General features: G+C 43.2%; 1 protein-coding gene across 2 annotated transcripts in view; it reads left to right on the forward strand.

The window, feature by feature from the left end:
- The window catches only part of znf704 (zinc finger protein 704), a 54,731-nt gene extending 44,762 nt beyond the window's left edge, over positions 1-9,969 (forward strand). Inside the window, exons 4-9 of one of the 2 annotated variants that reach the window (XM_030064168.1) lie at positions 1,552-1,829; positions 5,278-5,378; positions 6,290-6,578; positions 7,672-7,806; positions 7,933-8,033; positions 9,549-9,969. In XM_030064168.1, the coding sequence (XP_029920028.1) occupies positions 1,552-1,829; positions 5,278-5,378; positions 6,290-6,578; positions 7,672-7,806; positions 7,933-8,033; positions 9,549-9,663 (1,019 nt within the window). In that variant the 3' untranslated portion in view covers positions 9,664-9,969. The remainder of the gene's footprint in view (positions 1-1,551; positions 1,830-5,277; positions 5,379-6,289; positions 6,579-7,671; positions 7,807-7,932; positions 8,034-9,548) is intronic. The other variant, XM_030064169.1, reaches the window with a different exon arrangement.
- The last annotated feature ends 437 nt before the right edge of the window (positions 9,970-10,406 follow it).

The following is a 10,406-nucleotide window of genomic DNA, read 5'->3' on the forward strand; positions in this document are numbered from 1 at the left end:
TCCTGCTGACACAGTGTGCTTTGGCACATAACCTTTGTTACATCATCCCCTCCCTCCTATCTCTAATAAAGCAGAAATGCTATAAAGAAAAAAACATCCAAACAACAAATAGCTCATCCTTGCCAGGCGCTTGAATGTTCTGTTTTGCACTTTTTATTCCCTTGCGGCTCTTATCTGAATGCATATGCAAGCTTACGCTGATAAATTGCCACCACCTGCCGTGCTTAAGGATTCCCTCATCAATGGGCTGAGTTCTGCAAATCCACAGAAAGGCACAATGAGTCTGGCTCTTTGCCACTCGAAATGGTGGTGGAAATCCAAAGTACTCCTGTCAATGCAATCACATGCAACCGCTTGGAAACTCTGCGCAACCAACCAGTCGACCATTCAGCCAAGCAGACATATAGCCAACCTTCCAGCCACCATGCATGTGTTATCACAGTCACACACACACGTGCAGTAAGAGCTAAATGCTGGAGCAGTGAATGGAGCACCGCACACATTATACACACCGTGGCTTCATGCACACATGCGCAAATTAGATTTCACATACCAACCGCACAATTTTATCTTAATGTACTCGTACAAATGTCACACACATGCACACATGTTAGAGATCATACAATGTGCATTCACATCAGCACACACATACATAGGTTCGCATGCACAGTGCATCCTTAGAGATTCGTGCCAAGCCAAGCACCGCAAGTTAGGTATCTTTTTATCAAAACAGTGTATTTTTTCATTTAGTCTGATCGGAAAGATCTTGCTTCCTTTGACAAAAACGATCAGCTTCATATTATTGTCACACCACTCAGCTATATGATTTACTTTAACATACAGTAAACAGAAAGAGGAGCACAGTAGTTTTCATATTGTTGTTGTGCCACTTCCTCTTTCGTTGGTGAAAAGCATACGTCGAGAGCAGAGCCTCTGCACCAAGAAGCAGCCTGACTAAACCAAGCACACGGCTCTTTTTTTTTTTTTAAACACACTGTACACACAGAACTGTTGTCTGTATCTCACTCACATACATATAAACATACACTACATACACATGCATCCACTCACTCACACACACTTACAGGAATGCATGTACATACACACTCCAAACCTCTCCCAGCAGAACATAAATTGCCTTTTGTTGCTGATACTCAAAAAGAAACCTTCCTTTGATCTCCTAAAAAACAAGACCTTGAAACTATCTCCTCAGAAACATAAAACAGAAAAGTAACCTTTCATATTTGTGTGTCACAGTCAACAATGCTGCTGGGAGGCTTTTTGTGTGAAGTGAAAATAAAGCTGTCTGAGCTAAAGTGAACGTCTTTCTCTTCCATCAACAATTTATTAACACCCACCATTTTACTGCAGTTGTGTCATCTGCAAATGTGTGCAGGGAAGTTGCATTACTTATTAGATTAACCTTTTGCACTCTGTCTTCCTCATGCTTGTTCTCCCTTCCTCTTTCTCCCCTCTGCCTCCCTCTTTCCTTCTTCCTTCTCCATGCTATTTCTGTTCCTCTTCCCTCTCCCCTCCTTCCTCTGTCCTCAGAGGGTCTAAGCGGGTCATGGAAGGACAACAATTCAGCAGGCCCCTTCACCCCCTCTAGCTACAGCTCATCGGGAGGCTACTGGAGCTGGTCTGCCCCCAGTGACCAGTCCAACCCTTCCACGCCATCTCCACCGCTTCCCGCCGACAGCTTCAAGCCCTTCCGGGTGCCGAGCCTGGGTGGTGTGGGGCCCGGCCCTGCGGGGCCTGAAGACCCCAGCCTGGACGAGCAGGACGGCAGCAGCCTGCTCTTTGATGAGCCCATCCCTCGCAAGCGCAAGGTGAATACTGAGGGCTGCCTCTCACTTGGCTTGAGGGGGAAATCCTGGTGGTGTGCCCTGTGAAAGCTTTCGTTTCTGTTGCTGCTTCACCTGTAAACCAGGTGCTCAAATGGTGATCGAATGGTGAATTGACTAGTTAACGAAAAGAGAAAAGATACATGGATGAGCCACCTCCACAGTAGTCAGTTGTGAAGCTAACACAGCTGTAACCTTTTCATTGATTTCAAAATAAGAGCTTAACAGAGGAAGTTCTAAAACATATATGAAAGAGGCCGACACAGGACGTTATAACATATACAGTCCAATCATGTGAAAATATGATTAAATAATATTTCAAAATAAATAATAATAATAGTTTTAAGACTGAGAACATGTTTAAAGAGTATCTAAACCCCAAAACCAAAAAAAAAAAAACAAACAAACAAAAAAAACCAATTAGGGCTGCATGTATTGGATGCTGCAGATGCTGAATTAGACGTAATTACCAGCCCACATATCGATTCGCGATAGACACACACTCACATTGCCGCCTGTAGTATTTCTACTGTATTTCTGTAGTTAATGAACCACTGCTGAACCACCAGAACTGGAAAAAGGAGAACGGTGCATCCCTGAAACCAATAGCCAAACCAGTAACCAATCGTGAGTTGTAATACCTGCTGTGTACACAGAATGTACACGTATGCCCTCATTCTGAAACCCCAAATATGTAAAGCACTTGAAACCATTTCAGATATTTTACTCGTTTTCAAATGTGAACATCAAATTGGCCAAATGTAGCCTCACAATGGTAACAGCTACTCAGAAATACCAGTTGTTTACGTGGCCATGAAGGTTCAGTGACATGCACAGTAATGCGGTGAGTATTTTTCGTCTTCTCACATTAAAGAATGCCAGCAGTTTTTCTGACAAGAGGCAGATCTCTCAGCAGGGAAAGGGTCAGGGACTTGTTTTTGAGGTGCTGTCAGATCTACTGGAGCTACTTCATTCACTCTCCCAGTTTGCTCAGATATTAGCCAATGGGGTTATGGACTCTGAGTGATAGGAAGAGTTGAAAATGGGACAGGGTCGGAAAAGAACACACAGCCTTTTACTCTTGTGGGTTTTGTCTGTGATACCCAGATGCTGCAGAGCAATACACACACGTGCACACACACACACACACACACACACACACACACACACACACACACACACACACATGCACACACACAGGCTCATCATTTGGCTACATCTCATTTCTACACATGGCTGACAGCTCTCTGCATCTGTAGCTCAGTGTCACTCTTGTTATTTTCCCAGATGTATATTGTTTGCTCTCTCTCTCTCTCTCTCTCTCTCTCTCTCTCTCTCTCTCTCTCTCTCTCTATCTCTCTCTCTCTCTCTCATATCAGAGCTTCTGCTTACCATTTTGTTGTTTGTCGTCCATGCCATTCCTCCTTCCCTCTCTTTTTCCTCTCTACTCTTCCCTCCTCCTGTTTTTCTTCCCTCTCCTTTTGCTCCATATGTGTGTGTCCTCCCGAGACATTTGCCCTTCATAATTACTTCTCAGCCTGCACATGCAGCCGCTCAGCAATAATGATTTTAATACCTGCTATGTCAAACATAAAGATCCTGCCGGCTTCATGTCTCTCCTCTCAGAAATCGATAAAGACTCCTGGGTGAGCCTCATGCCAGGATAGCAACGTATTAATTGAAGACTTATTACCAAGAGGAGCATAAAGAAATTGAAGGAGAGAGGGAGATGTGAATCGAAGGAAGAGCGGGAGAAAGGGAGGCTGTGGATGAGGAATAAAAGAGGGACCAGGGTGGGAATAAGAGGAAAGAGGGAAATAGGAAAAATAGAGGGAGAGGATGGATGGAGACGAGAACAGTCTCCTTAGTGCCTCAGAAAAGAAATGTAGCTCACTCAAGCACACACACACACACACACACACACACACACACACACACACACAGGGCATACGTGCAATGCCAAGGTTTCATGTGAAATTATCCACACACTTGTCTTGTGCTCTTGCTTTTCTCTTGGCAAGACAATACCATTTGGAGCTCCCCATTTAATTAACTGTGAAATGCTTCTTAAACGGGAACACACACGCGCACACACACACACACGCACACACACACAAAAACAGGCTTTTGTTACCCAAAGACAAAACAATGCTTGCGGGACAGATGATTGTTGTGTGTGCATGCCTGTCTGAAAAAAAGGGGAGGGGGGGGAAACCATCTCGTTAAAATTAAATGAGCAGCTTTAACAATAGTTTGATAAACGGGCTTATAACACTATTCATAATGGCTGAGAGCAGGGGAACGGAGCAGGAGGACCAGGAGAATGCACAGAGGGCTTTTCACTCTACAAAAACAATGCATGGTCTCTCCAGGAGGGGAGTAGTGTAATTACAGTAGACTGTTATAAGATACAGGAACGTCTTTAGCCCACAACTGCTGCCAAGTTAATGTGTTTTTGGCCTCCCTCAGTGCTCTTGATAGATCATGAGTGTGTGATCACTGGCAAACAGGCTTGTGTTCAAGTGCTGTGCTTTAAAAATGGAAAAACATGAAATGACTTACATGTGTTTCTAAATGTGGTTTCTTTCCAAAACATCATAGCTGGCATCAAGGGAAACGTTAACTCACCAAGGAATTTAAATGGATTTATTACTGAGGACCTTTATTCATAAAAATTAAAATGTCAGCAACATGAAGGTGAAATCTAGGTTTAATAGTACAGTAAATCTGTATGTGCCAATGAGCCATCAGTTGGGTCCAGGGGTCTCCAGCAAAATGAGGAATAATTTAATCTAATGACTAGTATTTCACCCAGAAGACATTAACACAGTTGCAGGATGCAAAATAATGACCGTGTTGATTATAGGTGGCACTGGTACTACTGGGATAAAGGTTACCTAGAGTACATACAGCTATTAAATTCAGTTTTAATGGTTGTAATAATCATATCAGGATGGAGTATAAAATTTCATTGTCTGCCCAAGAGTCGTGGCATCGTAGCTGTTCACAAACCTAATATTGTCTGATCTGCCTAGTAATTAGGAGCAAGTTTTTCTCTTGATGATTAAGTGCTTTCGGATAGTTCATCCATCCTGAAGTGACATACCAAAATGTATCAGTATTTTTGTAAAATGGAGGTGGGTTGTGATGTTGGTCAGTTTTTCTGCAGACTCTCTTGGTGGTATTGATGTTCCTGTCAGAGGTCACATCCTCAAGGGGCTTAAATTCTTTATAAATATTGTTTTCCTCTGAAATCAGGTGAAGACATTTGCTTGTTTGAAATCATTTGTGTCAGCAAAACACTGATCTCATCACTCAAAATCATGAGTAATAACAAACAACAACAATCTTTTCAAATCTGCCTCCTAAAGCCAAAGCCTCTCCAAGTGGCTGTCCCTGTGTTACCTGACTGTCGCTGCTCTGTTTTCTGCAGAACTCCATGAAGGTGATGTTCAAGTGCCTGTGGAAGAACTGTGGCAAGGTGCTGAGCACCGCCGCCGGCATCCAGAGACACATCCGCACCAACCACCTGGGGTAAGACATCAAAGCACATGCACACATGCAAGCACGCACACACACACACACACACGCACACACACACGCACACAATGACTAAAGTCCGGACAAAATTCTCTCTTTGCACATGAAGAAATAAGTAAAGTTGTCTCACACTCTCCATTTCCATCTCACCTTCTCTCTTTCTCCTGTCTCTAAGCACCTTCTACTCCTCATCTGAGATTGTCAAAACAGGGGATTAATGCCCTGACGCATTATTGCCACAGTAACAATTCCTGCTCGGGGTGCAGAGGGTGACAGGCCAGGGGAAAATGAGCAAGGCGGAGAACAATGCTATCGGATGGATCGCACATTCATAGTGACATTCAATTAAACCGAGGCTACTCTCCGCAGCACCGATACACTCCAGATTACGGGTTCTCATGAAGCAATGACATTAACACGCAAAGGAGGCAGGGGTCATTTGTGATCAGATTGACACATTTTGCATTACACTTCTCATGTGAGCCCGTGCAGGGGTAATAAATGTCATGTGCTTGTGCACATGCAGTTTTACCTGGCAAAATTTGCGGACATGCTAGATACATTTTAAAGGACAGCAGGGTGGAAATTTCAATCAAAATTTCCACACATATGACAAGTAAAGCTGAAAGCTATTGTTGTTTTTATATGCCCACATGCCAAAATCATTACTGTCAGAATGTGGAGGAACTGAGCTCATAAAATCCAGACATTCCAGCAGATATGTAGTCTATGGTTTAATTGGATGCTCTCTCCAAGCCAAGGGAAGCAGATTGATTTAACCTTGTTCATTGTTCATCTTTTTCATTTTTGCATTCTTTCTTTCTTTCTTTCTTTCTTTCTTTCTTTCTTTCTTTCTTTTTTGCATTGATTATGTTTGTTTGTTTGTTTCTTTCTCGCTGACCCAGGCGTAATTGTGACTCGGAGTGCAGCGACGGTGAGGAGGACTTCTACTACACAGAGATTAAGCTCAACACCGACTCGGTGGCTGATGGGCTGAGCAGCCTGTCCCCGGTGTCACCCTCCGTCCTGTCCCCTCCACCTCCTCCTCCTCCTCCCTCGCTCAGCCAGCTGGCCGACTCCCACACCCCACCGCAGTCCAACGACACCAAGGAGCCCCAGGGCGGGGGCACCACTCCACTCAGCCGCTCGGCGCCCAGCGCACTCTACCTCATCCACACGGACCATGCCTACCAGGTGAGGAGTGCAGGAAGCAAGCACACACACACACACACACACACACACACACACACACATAGATTGAGACAAGTTCAAGATCAATGTACACCACACTCACACTCACACTCAACATCAAGATGTAAGATCAATGTAACCTCAAGATCAATGTTCTCTCTGCTCCGCGCACACCGCAACTCTTCTCAGTCCACACACGCACACACATGTATGGACACACACACGCAGACCAACATACAAAATCAATGTACCCCGCTCATACAACTCTATAGCCCCTCTCCTTCTCACTCTCTTGCTCCCTTGCTCTGTCTCTCTCTCACACACACATCACACTACTTTTCCAGGTACCAAGTCCACTGATTATATCCTATATACTATTTAAAAAATTTAATTCTATCACAGTGTTTTCTGTTCCTTCACTCTGGTATGCACAGCTGCCAAGAGCTGTTTTACGTATCCACAACTTCAAGTTTTGACAATTAATTATGGTCGGAATAGTAATACACTGCATCTGATTTTACAAAAATGAATCTATAAATGATTAGTTCAGCATAACTAACACTGCTAATAACTCTTGAGTCATGAGCAAGATAATAATGTAACAGCTCCTTGCAAATGCAGAGCCACTGTATATCTTTTACCAACAAGGCAGCCTATCAATGATTCATTGAAAAATTTTGCTCGACAATGCTCTGTTCTTACTAAATGATTGGCACAAAAGTTTAGGAAAATGTGGGTTACTCACTGTTTAAGTTATGAGTCAGTCTACGACTGTTTTGTTCAAAACAAAAGTCTTTTTCAGGATATGAAATGTGTTTTTGATATTTTGAGTGATGTACTTCTGGGGAAAAGATTTTTTCCAAAATGGATACATCATCATTTAGAATGAAGGCCATCAATTTTTTTTGCTTTGAACACCCCAAATCTTGAAATAATTTGTCAAAGGAGGCAAAGAATAGGCAATATTTACACATCTCTAGGGACTGTGGCACTTTGGGTTTCTCAAGACAGTGGCAAACTTCCAATATCCTGTGTCTTGTAGCAGCAGCAGCTGCAGCATAATAAATCCCAGTTAATCTGTGTCCTCCATCCTCAGGCCACGGCTCCAGTGTCCATCCCGTCCAGCAGCAGTAACTCAGCTGGCTCTTCCTCCACCAGCTTCACCCCCACCAACAGCTCCAGCTTTAGCATCTCCTGGCAGTCACCGCCCGTCACTTTCACCGGGAACACGGTGAGGAGGCTTTTAAGGACAAACACACACACACACACGCATTCAGGGGTGTGTATTTGTGCTCAGGCTCAACACACGCCACACACAGAGATCCATTAGGATTTTAATGATTATCATTCTGTCCAACCTGTTCAGGTGTCTCCCAGTAAAAGCCAGGGCTTTGGTGAGCAGCGTTCCCAGACCATCGCCGTCCTCTCCTCCCCACCCAGAGCCACCACCGCCCTCAGGTACCGGGACCTCAAGCTGATTTATTTTCTTTCTTTTTTTCTACCCTGTGTGATCAATTTAAACAAAGTCAACTCCTCTGAAATTAACTAAACTCATTCATGCGTTAACAGTGTAAGCAACCATTCAGTTTCTTTTTGTTTTCAATGGCGTCCAAATGAAACAAAAGGGCATGTCAGATGATAACGCCAGGAAAGTTTACCCATTGCATTAAATATGCATTTCCACTTGGATTAGACCTTTCTGAATCAAACCACCGCCTACCTTTATGATACCTTTAATTTGATGGACATGAATAATGGAAAGATGGTTGCAATGCCTCTCACAAATTCACTCACTAGTTCAGCCAGTCAGATTCAGCCATTTATTTACTTTATCTGCTTCACTAAGAAACCAATCAGTTTTATGTATTAGGATTTTTATATTGACTCACTTGACACATGAATATTGCCGACCTCATCAAAGATGTCAAGAGAGATGGCAAAACAAATGCAACTTCAGACGTTTTCTCTTGGTTTATAGTGCGGCTTTGCTTATAAAGGACAGGGTTCCTTTGAAAAACACTTACAAGTACTCTAGGTCAAGGCTGATATGTGTCTGTATTAGAGATGGGAAAGTATGAAAATTCAAAATCACTATAATCATAATCAAAATACTCATGTTTTTTTTGGTGTTATCACAGAATTTAAATCTGCTGAATGTGTTAATTACTAATACACACTGAAATAATTTCACCATGTTTTGTAATGAAAACCACAACTTAAATTATCAGCAGTATGAACTGTTTACTAGAAAATAATAACACAACCGCTGCCACTGTTAAAGGACAAGTTCACTATTTTGGAACCTCGGCCCTGTTTGCAGATTATCTGGCATCACTGTCAGATGAAGACACCATCATTTCACTGGTCGCTTCAGTATAAACTCAAGTGTAAACTTCATGCTTTAGCTAGAGGTTTGCTTGGCTGGCAGAGTCCTGTGCAGAATTAGCAGGTCCCAGAATAATACTACAGTCTAAGCGCATGACTATTTACAAAATGCTTGGTTTGCAGTACCCTTTTCAGGAGAACAGTTTTTGGAATTGCTTTTGGAAAAGCAGTTTATCTTAGTTTTTCAAAGCCATTTACGATTGCCCAACTAGCCGCTTTTGTAGCCAAACAGGAGCCTGCAGCACATGAAGATCAGGATCAAGAGTAAAGTGACCAGGGAAATGATGGTCTCTACATCTGAGGATGATGCCAGATAATCTGTAAATAGGGCCCGGGTTCAAAATAGCGAACTTGTCCTTTAACATATGAAATACACAGCACAAGTGTACAATTTGCATAAATATAGATGAGAAGAGAAGAGATAGCAATAGTGCATGTTTGTAACCAATTCAGTGACCACTGGATTTAAATGAAGAAAATATATCTGCTACACTGAAGAAAAAGATGAAGTCAGAATCAGATGTGATAATGTTTGTGTGGTTTTCCATCGTGACAGTTTGCTCTGCTCTCTCTGTCCCTCCTGTCCAGTCGGAAGGTACGCGGCGAGGGGAAGAAGTGTCGTAAGGTGTATGGGATGGAGAACCGCGATATGTGGTGCACAGCCTGCCGCTGGAAAAAGGCCTGCCAGAGATTTACCGACTGACCGTGCCCTGCCAACGCAACGCCACGCCATGCCAACAGGCACTGCCGCCTTTCACCAGGGAAAGGGGGAGGGGCATCATTTTGCATGCATTCATTTTTCTTCAGCTCAGAATTGCAACTGTCCGTCAAGCTCTGGCTCCGCCCCTACTCTACCCCCTCAGCTCCGCTGTACTAATCCAGCCGTAGAAGGAACCAAAGGCTGGCGGAGTCACCTTTTGCATTGCCGTCCAGCTTTCCCAGCGCTGCCTCGACATTCCCTTCATTCCCAGTTTCGGGAAACCCCAGTGCAGCTAAACAGTGCAAACAACAGCAACAACAACAAAAAATCTAAGCGTTTCTGCCGTTTTCTATGTTGGGTTCAGTGTTGCATCTTTCTATGTTTTGTAAAGCTCTGGTTTTTAAATGGAAAGTCCAGTCAAAGAAAGGGACCAGAAAAAGAGGTCAGAAACTTTTTTTTTGTGCAAAAAAAAAAAAAAAAAAATCTTCACTTTTTTTATCCAGAAAAATGGCCTCTTTGCTGCAGTTTTTCAAGATTGCGATGATAAAAGCATAGATGGAAAGCGCATAGATTTTGTTCTTCCTTCAACTTTCATCTTTCTTTTTTTCTGGACTTTTTCAGATTTTTTTTTTTTTTTTAACATCACAACCCATACTCTCTTTTTGTTCCTCACTCGTTACACCCCAAGGGAATGTATGGCAGAACCAGGGAAGGGCGGGTTGTGAGAGAGAGGAGGAGAGAGAGAG

This window comes from Myripristis murdjan, chromosome 11 (genome assembly GCF_902150065.1).
Source record: "Myripristis murdjan chromosome 11, fMyrMur1.1, whole genome shotgun sequence".
NCBI lineage: Eukaryota > Metazoa > Chordata > Actinopteri > Holocentriformes > Holocentridae > Myripristis > Myripristis murdjan.